This window comes from Schistocerca nitens, chromosome 2 (assembly GCF_023898315.1).
Source record: "Schistocerca nitens isolate TAMUIC-IGC-003100 chromosome 2, iqSchNite1.1, whole genome shotgun sequence".
In the NCBI taxonomy this organism is placed as follows: domain Eukaryota; kingdom Metazoa; phylum Arthropoda; class Insecta; order Orthoptera; family Acrididae; genus Schistocerca; species Schistocerca nitens.
In genome coordinates this window covers 591,994,790-592,010,213 of record NC_064615.1, presented here as the reverse complement: position 1 = coordinate 592,010,213, position 15,424 = coordinate 591,994,790, and the positions used below count along the sequence as shown (strand labels likewise).

General features: G+C 40.2%; 1 protein-coding gene across 2 annotated transcripts in view; it reads left to right on the top strand.

Annotated features, from left to right (window-relative positions):
• LOC126236657 (COP9 signalosome complex subunit 4) overlaps positions 1–15,424 on the top strand; it is an 84,120-nt gene that overhangs the window by 16,946 nt on the left and 51,750 nt on the right. For both annotated transcript variants that reach the window (XM_049946125.1, XM_049946124.1), the window contains exon 3: positions 13,463–13,581. In XM_049946125.1, the coding sequence (XP_049802082.1) occupies positions 13,463–13,581 (119 nt within the window). The remainder of the gene's footprint in view (positions 1–13,462; positions 13,582–15,424) is intronic.

Below are 15,424 nucleotides of genomic sequence, written 5' to 3'. Positions count from 1 at the left end.
GGGTATACTCTTAAGGAAATAAGTAGTACAAGCAAAATACACAAGAGGTACAAAAGATGTAAATGAAGTTTGCTGTTAATCAACAGGCCTTAGCCCTTTTACAATATTATTTAATCCTTAATTACTCCATAGAATCCCAGAGGTTCCAGTTCTACTTTGACTTAGACCTTGAGCACTGTTTCTTCTTTGTTGTTGTTGTTGTTGTTGTTGTTGTCCTCAGTCCTGAGACTGGTTTGATGCAGCTCTCCATGCTACTCTATCCTGTGCAAGCTTCATCATCTCCCAGTACTTACTGCAACCTACATCGTTCTGAATCTGCTTAGTGTATTCATCTCTTGGTCTCCCTCTACGATTTTTACCCTCCACGCTGCCCTCCAATGCTAAATTTGTGATCCCTTGATGCCTCAGAACATGTCCTACCAACCGGTCCCTTCTTCTAGTCAAGTTGTGCCACAAACTCCTCTTCTCCCCAATTCTATTCAATACCTCCTCATTAGTTACGTGATCTACCCATCTAATCTTCAGCATTCTTCTGTAGCACCACATTTCGAAAGCTTCTAGTCTCTTCTTGTCCAAACTATTTATCGTCCATGTTTCACTTCCATACATGGCTACACTCCATACAAATACTTTCAGAAAAGACTTCCGGACACTTAAATCTATACTCGATGTTAACAAATTTTTCTTGTTCAGAAACGCTTTCCTTGCCCTTGCCATTGCCAGTCTACATTTTATATCCTCTCTACTTCGACCATCATCAGTTATTTTGCTCCCCAAATAGCAAAACTCCTTTACTACTTTAAGTGTCTCATTTCCTAATCTAATACCCTCAACATCACCCAACTTAATTTGACTACATTTCACTATCCTCGTTTTGCTTTTGTTGATGTTCATCTTGTATCCTCCTTTCAAGACACTGTCCATTCCGTTCAACTGCTCTTCCAAGTCCTTTGCTGTCTCTAACAGAATTACAGTGTCATCGGCAAATCTGTTTTTATTTCTTCTCCATGGATTTTAATTTCAACTCCCAATTTTTCTTTTGTTTCCTTTACTGCTTGCTCAATATACAGATTGAATAACATCGGGGAGAGGTTACAACCTTGTCTCACTCCCTTCCCAACCACTGCTTCCCTTTCATGTCCCTCGACTCTTATAACTGCCATCTGGTTTCTGTACAATTGTAAATAGCCTTTCACTCCCTGTATTTTATCCCTGCCACCTTTAGAATTTGAAAGAGTATTCCAGTCAACATTGTCAAAAGCTTTCTCTAAGTCTACAAATGCTAGAAACGCAGGTTTGCCTTTCCTTAACCCTAGGATGCATGGTGCCGAAAACACAAATGAATGCATATGCAGGGCCTCCAAGGCCCTACCCTAATTTAAAATTTTCCTCTTTTCATATAATCATTCTTTGGAGTTAACTTTATTGCTGTCAAATTTATTGTCATATTAAAAGATTCCTAAGATACAGTAACAGGATCTGGTGGACCTGATTAACATTTTATTAATTAAAAAAAAACTCTAAGAGTGAATTTTTATTAGTTACATCCATTTACATATAACATATACAACTAATTTTAGTACTTCACTTAAAAGTTTGTGGTTCATGGTGTGGGGTTCCTGTAGACATGTCCTTGTTCATGAACCACGGGCAACGTATGAGTGGCCAAGTAAGTGGTCCCGACAGTCGGGATACCAGTTACTTTCGAAGAAGGCTGGGCATCTCGGACATATTCTGAGTCGTGGTCACCTTTGTGCTCATACGGCAAAGACTACCAAATCCACCGGTTAGTCCCTCAACCGTTAGGGGTAAAACCCAATGGGACTCGGGGCAAGTAAGGCTAGCAACCTGCTCCCCTGGTACTTTAAATATGATGCTGGCAACAATCAGAGCAAAATGCCTCAGACCTTTGGAGGTGACGGAGTCCCACCTCTAACTGACAAACCAGGGACTCCTAAGATACGACTTGGCAAACAAATGGTAATGAGATGGGGAGCTATTAATATCAATGGGGGCTACTCTGGGAAGAAGGTAGACCTGGCAGAGGCTGCAAGTAAGATGGGGCTGGACGTTTTAGCTGTTAGTGACATTTGGGTAAGGGGTGAGAAAGAAGAGGAAGTGGGAGAATACAAGGTCTACCTGTCAGGAGTCAAAGCAGGAATAGCACAATGGGGTGTAGGGCTTTACATCAGGAAAGAAATGGAACCCAGCGTAGTTGCAATAAGGTATGTAAACGAACGACTGATGTGGATAGATTTGACAGTGTCTAGCAAGAAAATTAGGATTGTGTCAGTATATTCGCATTGTGAAGGGCCAGATCAAGATAAGATGGATAGTTTTTATGAGGCACTCAGTGATGTAGTTGTTAGAGTAAAGGACAAGGACAGTGTTCTGCTCATGGGTGATTTTAATGCCAGGATTGGAAATCGAACAGAAGGGTATGAAAAGGTTATGGGTAAACTTGGAGAGGATATGGAGGCCAACAGGAACGGGAAACAACTCTTGGATTTCTGTGCCAGTATGGGCTTAGTAATCACAAACTCCTTTTTTTAAATATAAGAACATTCACCGGTATACTTGGGAAGGCAGGGGAACCAGACCTGTCATTGACTATATAATAACAGATCAGGAATTCAGGAAGGCTGTGAGGGACACACGTGTATTCAGGGGATTCTTTGATGACACTGATCATCATTTAATCTGCAGTGAAATTGGGATTGTGAGGCCGAAAGTGCAGGAGGTCATGTCCATATGTAGGAGGATAAGAGTGGAGAAACTTCAGGATAAGGAAATCAGGCACAAGTACATAACAGCGATCTCAGAAAGGTACCAGTTAGTTGAATGTAGTCAATTACAGTCATTGGAAAAGGAATGGACAAGGTAAGTGGCTAAAGAATGTCTTGGAACAACAGTGTGTAAAAGTAGGATGAAGCAAACAGCTTGGTGGAATGACACAGTCAAGGCAGCCTGTAAAAGGAAAGAGAAGGCGTATCAAAAATGGCTACATACTAGAACTCAGGTAGACAGAGAAAGTTATGTTGAAGAAAGAAACAAAGCCAAACAGATAATTGCAGCATCCAAGAAGAAACCTTGGGAAGACTTTGGAAACAGGTTGGAGACTTTGGGTCAAGCTGCTGGAAAACCATTCTGGAGTGTAGTTAGCAGTCTTCGAAAGGGAGGTAAGAAGGAAATGACAAGTATTTTGGACAGGTCAGGAAAACTGCTGGTGTATCCTGTGGATGCCTTGGGCAGATGGAGGGAATATTTTGAAGAGTTGCTCAATGTAGGTGAAAATACGATCAGTAATGTTTCAGATTTCGAGGTAGAATGGGATAGGAATGATGATGGAAATAGGATCACATTGAAGGAAGTGGAGAAAATGGTCAATAGATTGCAGTGCAATAAAGCAGCTGGGGTGGATGAAATTAAGTCGGAACTCATCAAATACAGTGGAATGTCAGGTCTTAAATGGCTACACAGGATAATTGAAATGGCCTGGGAGTCGGGACAGGTTCCATCAGACTGGACAAAAGCAGTAATCACACCAATCTTTAAACATGGAAACAGAAAAGATTGTAACAACTACAGAGGTATCTCTTTAATCAGCGTTGCGGGTAAAATCTTCTCAGGTATTGTTGAAAGGAAAGTGCGAGTATTAGTTGAGGACCAATTGGATGAGAATCAGTGTGGGTTTAGGCCTCTTAGAGGCTGTCAGGACCAGATCTTTAGCTTACGGCAAATAATGGAGAAGTGTTACGAGTGGAACAGGGAATTGTATCTATGTTTTATAGATCTAGAAAAGGCATATGACCGGGTTCCTAGGAGGAAGTTATTGTCTGTTCTATGAGATTATGGAACAGGAGGCAAACTTTTGCGAGCAATTAAAGGTCTTTACATGGATAGTCAGGCAGCAGTTAGAGTTGACGGTAAATTGTGTTCATGGTTCAGAGTAGTTTCAGGGGTAAGACAAGGCTGCAACCTGTCTCCACTGCTGTTCATATTATTTATGGATCATATGTTGAAAACAATAGACTGGCTGGGTGAGATTAAGATATGTGAACACAAAATAAGCAGTCTTGCATATGCGGATGACTTAGTTGTGATGGCAGATTTAATTGAAAGTTTGCAAAATAGTATTTCAGAGCTAGATCAGAAATGTAAGGACTATGGTTTGAAGATTAGCATCTCCAAAACAAAAGTAATGTCAGTGGGAAAGAAATATAAACAGATTGAGTGCCAAATAGGAGGAACAAAGTTAGAACAGGTGGACAGTTTCAAGTACTTAGGATGCATATTCTCACAGGATGGCAACATAGTGAAAGAACTGGAAGCGAGGTGTAGCAAAGCTAATGCAGTGACCGCTCAGCTACGATCTACTCTCTTCTGCAAGAAGGAAGTCGGTACCAAGACTAAGTTATCTGTGCACCGTTCAATCTTTCAACCAACTTTGTTGTATGGGAGCGAAAGCTGGGTGGATTCAGGTTACCTTATCAACAAGGTTGAGGTTACAGATATGAAAGTAACTAGGATGATTGCAGGTACTAGTAGATGGGAACAATGGCAGGAGGGTGCCCACAATGAGGAAATAAAAGAAAAACTGGGAATGAACTCTATAGATGTAGCAGTCAGGGCGAACAGGCTTAGATGGTGGGGTCATGTTACACGCATGGGAGAAGCAAGGTTACCCAAGAGACTCATGGGTTCAGCAGTAGAGGGTAGGAGGAGTCGGGGCAGACCAAGGGGAAGGTACCTGGATTCGGTTAAGAATGATTTTGAAGTAATAGGTTTAACATCAGAAGAGGCACCAATGTTAGCACTGAATAGGGGATCATGGAGGAATTTTATAAGGGGGCTATGCTCCAGACTGAACACTGAAAGGCATAATCAGTCTTAAATGATGATGATGGTGATGATGATGACTTATAAGTTGCAGTTTACATTTTATAACATTTATTACAACCAATTTCTTCAATTAAAACATACTCATTATTCACAATATTATGTGTATAGGCAATATTTTGACAAAAAGTTATTATTCATTGTTCACACAAAATTGCATTTTTCTTAGTTTTCAACATGTGACAAACAAGAAGCACAAAGAACGCCACTATGTTCCTTACAAATGTTGCTTTTATACTTAATGCATGTCATAGCACTTTTCCTGTGTTTATTATATGGGCAATAATTACATCTTCTTCTTTTTCCTGAAACAGATAGTTGGTTCGGCAATATGACATCTTTTTGAACACCACATTGTTGCATGGCATCAACGATTTTCGTTGGAAGATTAGGGCTCTGAATACGAAGTTCCATTGGTGGTCTTACCATTTCCTCTGCCAAATCTCTTAGCAACAAATGCCTTTTATCACTACATCCACTATGGTATGTCAGACGTTGGGCGGAAAATAAAATTTCACTGTTCATTGCTGCGACGTCCATCATGTTCATCCATAATGCAAATGGCCATCTTCTTGTTTGTCTCTTGCCAGTGTAATAAGGAATTTTGTGGTTCATTTGATCTACTCCACCCTTCGTAGAGCTATAGAACTTTATTATATCTGGTTTCTTTTTTGCATGAGTTTCATCAATGTTTCTGTCATGATGCATTGGCTAATGAGAACTACAGACTTTTTCGTTTTGGGAACATAACTCACCATTGTAATGTCACCTCTAAATGCAAACAAAGAGGAATGAATCGCTCTTGAGGCAGATGGTTTCATCTTATTAGGAATTTCTGGTTTATTTTGTTTGATTGTTCCTACCACTGTAATTTGCTACTAAAGCATCTCTTCTGCCAGTTGCATACTACTAAAGAAGTTGTCAACAGTAATATTTTTTGATGATCTTTCAATGCTTTTAGCAAGATCTTTCACCACATTCAATCCAAAATTTTTCTGAATAGGTTCATGGGGCTTCCTTCCCGTGTAAACAATTTCGTCTAAAGCATATGCAGATGTAGCATCACATAACCAAAATATTTTTATGCCATACTTGGTTGGTTTAGAGGGCATATACTGGGTCAAGCTGCATCTTCTAGGGAATGGGACTAGTTGTAAGTCAACTGTGAGTGAATCATTGGGAATCACTCTATTTCTACACTTGTCAAGAAATAGTTCCCATACATAGTGAACAGCTGCAAGTTTGTCATCAGCAGATCAAGCTTCACGGGTACGCCTGCCATCAAATCTAATCATTCTCCTTATGTCCTCGAATCTATTTACTGACATGGTGGCCGTATAGGTAGGATTTGCCTGGTGGTTCTTCATTTTCAGACTCTGAAGTAATAGCATCGGAAGGACTGTCATCTGCCTCAATATTCACATCTGCAGGTTCATTGGCTGATTCTTCTCTACTTGCATCGTCAAAAATATTTCCTTCCTTGCAAGAATCATCTTCTTCCAACCACTGAGCCACAACACTTTCAAAATTAGCCGCATTTGCACGTACTGACTCTCTTGCTTTGCGTGTCGAAGCCATAGCAAAAGGCGTGTCTCTCGAACAGCAGCTTGTGCAGCACTAAACGAGTCATACTCGTAACAATATGGGCCTTGCAGCAACAAACAAACTACAGTAACAATGAGGCTGACAAGAGCAGCACAGGATAACAATACTACGCAATGATAAAACATTTGATAGCGAAAAGATCAGTAATACACAGACATCGCCAATATGTCAAAGTAGTGTGTATTATTTTTAGTTATACTATTACTACTACAGCTACTGCTGCTGTTGGCACTCCTGTTGCTGGAAATACCACTACAGTTATTGTTGAATTAATAACTGCTCCCAAACAAATGTTGAAGACAATATAGGCTAATGAACATTTATAAATGTGTGAGGGCTTCTGAAGCCCTGCTTATGCATTCACGGTGTATGGGTAGACATATTGAATTGTACAAAAAACTTAAAAAGGTATCTCGTTCAGACTTGATAGGAGGAATGTCACAGTGTTAGTGAAAGAGTACTGGAAAGCAGTTGGAAATCAAACAAAAAATTCAGAATTTTTTAAAAAACGAAGACATACAAGGCCTCGGAGGCCCTGTATATGCATCCTAGGGTTAATCTTCCTTCTAAGATAAGTCGTAAGGTCAGTATTGCCTCACGTGTTTCAACATTTCTATGGAGTCCAAACTGATCTTACCCGAGGTTGGCTTCTAACCAGTTTTTCCATTCGTCTGTAAAGAATTCGTGTTAGTATTTTGCAGCTGTGACTTATTAAACTGATACTTTGGTAATTTTCACATCTGTCAACACCTGCTTTCTTTGGGATTGTAATTATTATATTCTTCTAGAAGTCTGAGGGTATTTCACCTGTCTCATACATCTTGCTCACCAGATGGTACAGTTTTGTCAGGGCTGGCTCTCCCAAGGCCGTCATTAGTTCTAATGGAATGTTGTCTACTCCCGGGGCCTTGTTGCGACTCAGGTCTTTCAGTGCTCTGTCAAACTCTTCACGCAGTATCGTATCTCCCATTTCTTAATCTACATCCTCTTCCATTTCCATAATATTGTCCTGGAGTATATCACCCTTGTATAGTCCCTCTATGTACTCCTTCCACCTTTCTGTCTTCCCTTCTTTGCTTAGAACTGGGTTTCCATCTGAGCTCTTGATATTCATACAAGTGGCTTTCTTTTCTCCAAAGGTCTCTTTAATTTTCCTGTAGGCAGTATCTATCATACCCCTAGTGAGATAAGACTCTATATCCTTACATTTGTCCTCTAGCCATCCCTGCTTAGCCATTTTGCACTTCCTGTCGATCTCATTTTTGAGATGTTTGTATTCCTTTTTGCCTGCTTCATTTACTGCATTTTTATATTTTTTCCTTTCATCAATTAAATTCAGTATTTCTTCTGTTACCCAAGGATTTCTACTAGCCCTTGTCTCTTTACCTACTTGATCCTCTGCTGCCTTCACTACTTCATCCCTCAGAGCTACCCATTCTTCTTCTACTGTATTTCTTTCCCCCATTCCTGTCAATTGTTCCCTTATGCTCTCCCAGAAACTCTGTACAACCTCTGGTTTAGTCAGTTTATACAGGTCCCATCTCCTTAAATTCCTACCTTTTTGCAGTTTCTTCAGTTTTAATCTACAGTTCATACACAATACATTGTGGTCAGAGTCCACATCTTCCCATGGAAATGTCTTTAAATTTAAAACCTGGATCCTAAATCTCTGTCTTACCATTATATAATCTATCTGATACCTTCTAGTATTTCCGGGGTTCTTCCATGTATACAACCTTCTTTCATGATTCTTGAACCAAGTGTTCGCTATGATTAAGTTATGCTCTGTGCAAAATTCTACAAGGCGGCTTCTTCTTTCATTTCTTCCCCCCAATCCATATTCACCTACTATGTTTCCTTCTCTCCCTTTTCCTACTGACGAATTCCAGTCACCCATGACTATTAAATTTTCGTCTCCCTTCACTACCTGAATAATTTCTTTTATCTCGTCATACATTTCATCTATTTCTTCATCATCTGCAGAGCTAGTTGGCATATAAACTTGTACTACTGTAGTAGGCATGGGCTTCGTGTCTATCTTGGCCACAATAATGCGTTAACTATTCTGTTTGTAGTAGCTTACCTTTACTCCTATTTTTTTTATTTATTATTAAACCTGCTCCTGCATTACCCCTGTTTAATCTTGCATTTATAACCCTGTATTCACCTGACCAAAAGTCTTGTTCCTCCTGCCACCGAACTTCACTAATTCCCACTGTATCTAAGTTTAACCTAACCATTTCCCTTTTTAAATTTTCTAACCTACCTGCCCGATTAAGGGATCTGACATTCCACTCTTCGATCCGTAGAACGCCAGTTTTCTTTCTCCTCCTGATAACAACGTCCTCTTGAGTAGTCCCTGCCCGGAGATCCGAATGGGGGACTATTTTACCTCCAGAATATTTTACCCAAGAGGATGCCATCATCATTTAACCATACAGTAAAGCTGCATGCCCTCGGGAAAAATTTCTTCTTTAAGAAATCAAATTACACAAGAGACCCATATGATTTGTGCCGAATTGTGGGCTGAAGCCCTTCTGGCAAAGTACTGTTAAACCTGGAATTTCTGCACAGGCACATACACCTTTTACCAACCAGTGATAAACCCTACCTCAAGAATGGCTCTTAATTCCAGCAAACACACATTGGGGACTAACCCTTGCTTGGCAAACAATCTAATAGTTAGAGCTTTCTAAATATATACACCCCTAAGGAATGAGTCTACTAATAGTTAACCAAGTTAGCAAGCATCGCCCTTCAAACACAACGAATATGAACTTGGATATTGGGGCACTGTCCCTTCATCCGATAATTATTCAAGCAGTTAAAAATACTCAAGAAATACAAGGTCACACACTGAATTAATGGGCCTTACCTTTTTATTGTAAAACAATCTAACAGTCAAAATCTCCAGTGCTATGAACCACTGTATAATAAGCAACTCATCAGGTGTCACTCCTTCAAGAACTGAGTATAGCTAGACATTGGGCACTTAAGAAAAATAATCAGAGCAGTTGGAATGGACAGGATATGCTAAGCTACAATCAGTTTAATTCAGCAAATAATTCACAGGTGAATAGATAGGAAGAGAGATTTTATGGGCATAGCCCTGCAGGAAAATTGCTTGCTTCTAGACAAGAATTCAGCAAACAGTTCAGCGCTGAGTGAATTAAGCAATCCAAGCATACAGTGGTAGATACTCAAGGTAAGGACAGGATGATATGGTATTTGCTTTGCCAACAAGTCGCTGAGTACATACGTTCATACACCTGATTATGAGCTTCCTGAAACTGAACAACAATTGAAAGCAACTTTAAAGTAAAATTTCATAATAATCAACTGGATACTGGGCCCCCACTAGGCACATAAAACCACAGGACTTAAGCCCAGTTCGTCTCTTTACACCACACACTCGCACAGTGCCCACATTTAATACCACTCAAATTTGTAAAGGTTTGTGCAGCAGAGGAAACATGTAGTTAAACACCATATAACTTTAATGTTGCTCAAGAGCATCACAACACAGCCTCATTCAGCTATGCAAACCACTGCTTATAATCATTCTGCCATATGCATAAGGCACTCGCACCTTTATAAAAACGGCACAAGCTAGAACAAGCAGTCTTGCAGTACTGCAAGGAAGGACAGTTGTTCATCTCAGTTCCACAACAAACTCTTAAAATTGGAATCTCTTAGCTGAATAGTTGAACAGCCTGTAAACTAAAGATACTTAGCCTAAACAGATGGACACACAGGTTCACCAAACCCAGAATTGAAGTCGAGCGCATAAGTCCATTGTTACAGCGTGTCACTTCACTTCCCAGGTGGACAGCAACAAAGCAACATACTGATCAAAAGGTCACCCAAACCTGCTGTTGGCAGATACCAAAACACTTCTTTACAGCATGATAGTGTGGGCCCAGCAATCAACCACATGACCAACCCAATTTCAAAGGCTTAACGCCGTCTGTGAACTTCAACCAAATGCTCGCTTGTTTACCAAAGGTGTCTTAAGAACTTGCTGCAAGAGTGCACATGCATACCTACCAACAGGAGTCCAAAAACTTTGCATTTGCATCAGTGATGCGCTGTCAGTAAGTATCGATACAGCTGTATCAGCCTGAGCATCTCTGATCCAGTGGAAAGCCTATGAAGATATCTGTGATAAATGACCACTTCTCTCTCTCTCTCTCTCTGTGTGTGTGTGTGTGTGTGTGTGTGTGTGTGTGTGTGTGTGTGTCACTTTCTCTTGCCCTCTGCACTATGGCAGCAAAGGAAATAGCTGCGGCTAATTGAAGGCATAGATGGATACTCAGGGACGAACTCCACCCTTGAATGGACATTTAATTGATTCAGTGACCTTAAAGTTGTGTTAATAAACCTGAGTGACAGCTCCATTGCTGGAGTGTGAACAGTCCATAACGTCCGTGAGCTCACTCACCATCATCTCAAGTACAAACTAAATGTTACTGCATTTATGGCTGTCGGGCATCCAAGACAGATCTGGCATCTCTATCAATGTCAGTATTCATACCAACCCTCAGCGATTCCCGAACTTCTTGTGGTGTACTTCGTTCAAATGTCTGCATGCAGCAACTACTGTCCATCTTTCATGACCTGCGTATGCTTTTTAAAACAAAAAAAACTTATTCTTCCATGCACAGCTCCTAGAATTGTAGTGTTTTGTACAGGTAATGACAGCTCTGCAGTGCTTTAGCAGTGTGTGTACACATTTTCCCTGGACCGAATAAAATCCGCAACTGAATGCTTACCCACTTGTGATGGGAGAATATTATTATTCCTACCTGAGACCAGAAAAAACCCCAAATTTTTAGTAATTACTGACTAATCTCTCTTAATGAATAGGCTTCTTATAAATCATTTGAAAGAATGTTGAACTGACAATTGTGTTGCTATCTGGAAGCCAGAGGACATCTATCCTAATTTCAAAGTGGCTTTCAGGAACATTGTGGCCTACTAAAGACCATATAATCCATCTGAAATCTCCAATGTGAAATGCGTTTGTGGACTGTTAATATCTGATGGCAGTGTTCGATTTGCAGAATGTGCAGGATGCTGATTGGTGCTGCCTCATTCTGCCTCCACTACGTGAGTGGGGTTTTCAGGATTTCTTACTGATTTTTCTATAAACTTCCTATGCCTCTGACTGTTCTAGATGTGGGTAGGTTCAGTTGCCAGCAATTAATATGTACAACAGAAAGAAGCCCCTCAGGGTTCAGTTTTGAATCTTGCCCTCACCATCGCAATTGATGGTGTAGTGGCCACCGTGGGACCCACGTGTTCGTTTGTGGTAAGTTGTACACTGATGGCAGCACAATGAGAACGCTGCTCAGGTAAACAATGTAGAACAGTTTCATTAAATATTCAAGAACACAATTCTTCTTGATGGAGCTTTAAGTAACATAGATATGAAAGTTCACTGATAGTTTGAGTACCAATAAGACAGCAGTGGACTTAGTGCTTCTTTCGGCAGTTACCGGAGGCTCTGTGAGCAACAGGTCAACATGTTGTTGTACGGAACATTTGCCAACATATGTTAAGAGTGCGGATCAGTGCTAGACTGCCAGGTGCTTGTGCTTGTTGTGGCACCCGTGGGACAGGGTGTGTCACAGGTTTCTGTCTTGTAGGAAGAACAGAGCAGTATCTCCATGTGGATGACTTTGCCAGCAGTACGGTTCCACTTCATTGCTAAGTACCATCTTCAGGGGACTATATTGAATGTACAAAATGGGTGTTGTGTATGAATTGTAATGTAATACAGATGAGCATTTGGGTACTGTACTGGATATTACATAAAGATTTAAACTGATCAGTAGTTGAAAATAAGCATTTTATTTCGGAATTGTTGCGTAGGTGGAAAATGATTTATGTGCAATTGAGTAAGGCTGTGAACCCTGCATGAATGAATTGACAGTTTGTTTTATTGCACAGTGGCTTCAAAATAATTTCGAAGAAGTGGCATGCCTGCACACTCAAATAATCAGTTTTTACATCTTAAACCCATACATATTTTTCCACCATGCAGTCAGCATATAGCGCCATTATCCCAGAAGTATTCTAGTCCCTGGAACAAGCTGTGTCCCTGAAATAATTGGTCTTAATTTACATTCATTTTTTCAGTCTTTGCATTTCTTTTCAGTAAATATTCATTTCTTCGTTCTTTTAATTTTCTATTTCTTTTATTTTCTGACCTATTTACTCTCTTCGCCCCATATCTTGTGTCTCCCATATATAATGCATTTCGTTTTCCTCTCTCCACTCTTACGCGATGTTCTGTCAGTAATTTATCTTGGTTATTACCCAGTCTTCCATCTTTAAGCTCTCGGGTTTTCAAATCTCGTCTGGTGCTTTCATCTATCCAGTGATATTGTATTTCCAGAACCTGATTATTTTTTTGACATATGTTTATGAACTGATGTTCTTGAACAGTCTTCATAATGAGGGGTGTTGTTGAGCATTTCTGTGAGAGTATGTACCAATACATAAAGCATGAAGGATAGTAACTGGTGAAGATGTGTATGTAAGATTTCAAAATATCAGAAATTCGCCTTATTATCTCAATTTTTGGAATGCATTCACAAAAGCTGTGATCATTCAAATCAACAGGGGATACTTCATAGGGCACCAACAGATTTGTGAGAATAATCTGTTGATGTTGTATCTTGAATTTTTCCACTCCTGTTCAGTCAGCCTTGCTGAGTCTGACTGCTGTGGATATGCAAAACTACATTTTCAAAATTTTATGTTTTTAATTTTGCATTAATGTGTGAGAGAAATGAGAAGCATTGTGTTTTTCATTAATAGAATATAAATTTTTCGTATTTGTGTACAGTTACTAATAAAATCACCCAAGTTGTCCTTTTGTACATTCACAGTAATCCCAGTTGCAATGTACAGTGATGTGATACTGAAACATTTGTTTTATTTCACCTTGCAGTTGTGAATGAAAATGTAAGTCTGGTAATATCACGCCAAATTCTCACTGATGTCAGCACTCAGTTGGCCGTTGCACCTGACCCCATTTCAAAAGCAGTGTCTCATTACACTCTTGACAAGGTAAGTATGTTTGTTTTTGTTTGACTTTATTATGTACTTGTATCATGTACTTCCCACTGAGGATTCAGACTTTGGTATAGTAAGATGCACCAACTATGGGTAGTTGTTGCTGCCCTGCCTGTCGAAGCAGAACTGAAAACGGTTCACCCATTTCTGTCTCACATGAAAGTGTTGAAATTCATGGCCACACAGTTCATTTTTTCAGCTATATCACCCCCCCCCCCCCCCCCCATGAAACATGGACCTTGCCGTTGGTGGGGAGGCTTGCGTGCCTCAGCGATACAGATGGCCGTACCGTAGGTGCAACCACAACGGAGGGGTATCTGTTGAGAGGCCAGACAAACATGTGGTTCCTGAAGAGGGGCAGCAGCCTTTTCAGTAGTTGCAGGGGCAACAGTATGGATGATTGACTGATCTGGCCTTGTAACATTAACCAAAACGGCTTTGCTGTGCTGGTACTGCGAACGGCTGAAAGCGAGGGGAAGCTACAGCCGTAATTTTTCCCGAGGACATGCAGCTTTACTGTATGATTAAATGATGATGGCGTCCTCTTGGGTAAAATATTCCGGAGGTAAAATAGTCCCCCATTCGGATCTCTGGGAGGGGACTACTCAAGAGGACGTTGTTATCAGGAGCAAGAAAACTGGCGTTCTACGGATCGAAGCGTGGAATGTCAGATCCCTTAATCAGGCAGGTAGGTTAGAAAATTTAAAAAGGGAAATAGATTGGTTAATGTTAGATATAATGGGAATTAGTGAAGTTCGGTGGCAGGAGGAACAAGACTTTTGGTCAGGTGATTACAGGGTTATAAATACAAAATCAAATAGGGGTAATGCAGGAGTAGGTTTAATAATGAATAAAAAAAATAGGAGTGCGGGTTAGCTACTACAAACAGCATAGTGAACGCATTATTGTGGCCAAGATAGACACAAAGCCCATGCCTACTACAGTAGTACAAGTTTATATGCCAACTAGCTCTGCAGATGATGAAGAAATAGATGAAATGTATGACGAGATAAAAGAAATTATTCAGGTAGTGAAGGGAGACGAAAATTTAATAGTCATGGGTGACTGGAATTCGTCAGTAGGAAAAGGGAGAGAAGGAAACATAGTAGGTGAATATGGATTGGGGGGAATAGTAGGTGAATATGGATTGGGGGGAAGAAATGAAAGAGGAAGCCGCCTTGTAGAATTTTGCACAGAGCATAACTTAATCATAGCTAACACTTGGTTCAAGAATCATAAAAGAAGGTTGTATACCTAGAAGAATCCTGGAGATACTAAAAGGTATCAGATAGATTATATAATGGTAAGACAGAGATTTAGGAACCAGGTTTTAAATTTAAAGACATTTCCAGGGGCAGATGTGGATTCTGACCACAATCTATTGGTTATGAACTGCAGATTGAAACTGAAGAAACTGCAAAAAGGTAGGAATTTAAGGAGATGGGACCTGGATAAACTGAAAGAACCAGAGGTTGTAGAGTGTTTCAGGGAGAGCATAAGGGAACAACTGATAGGAATGGGGGAAAGACATACAGTAGAAGAAGAATGGGTAGCTCTGAGGGATGAAGTAGTGAAGGCAGCAGAGGATCAAGTAGGTAAAAAGACTAGGGCTAATAGAAATCCTTGGGTAACAGAAGAAATATTGAATTTAATTGATGAAAGGAGAAAATATAAAAATGCAGTAAATGAAGCAGGCAAAAAGGAATACAAACGTCTCAAAAATGAGATCGACAGGAAGTGCAAAATGGCTAAGCAGGGATGGCTAGAGGACAAATGTAAGGATGTAGAGGCTTATCTCACTAGGGGTAAGATAGATACTGCCTACAGGAAAATTAAA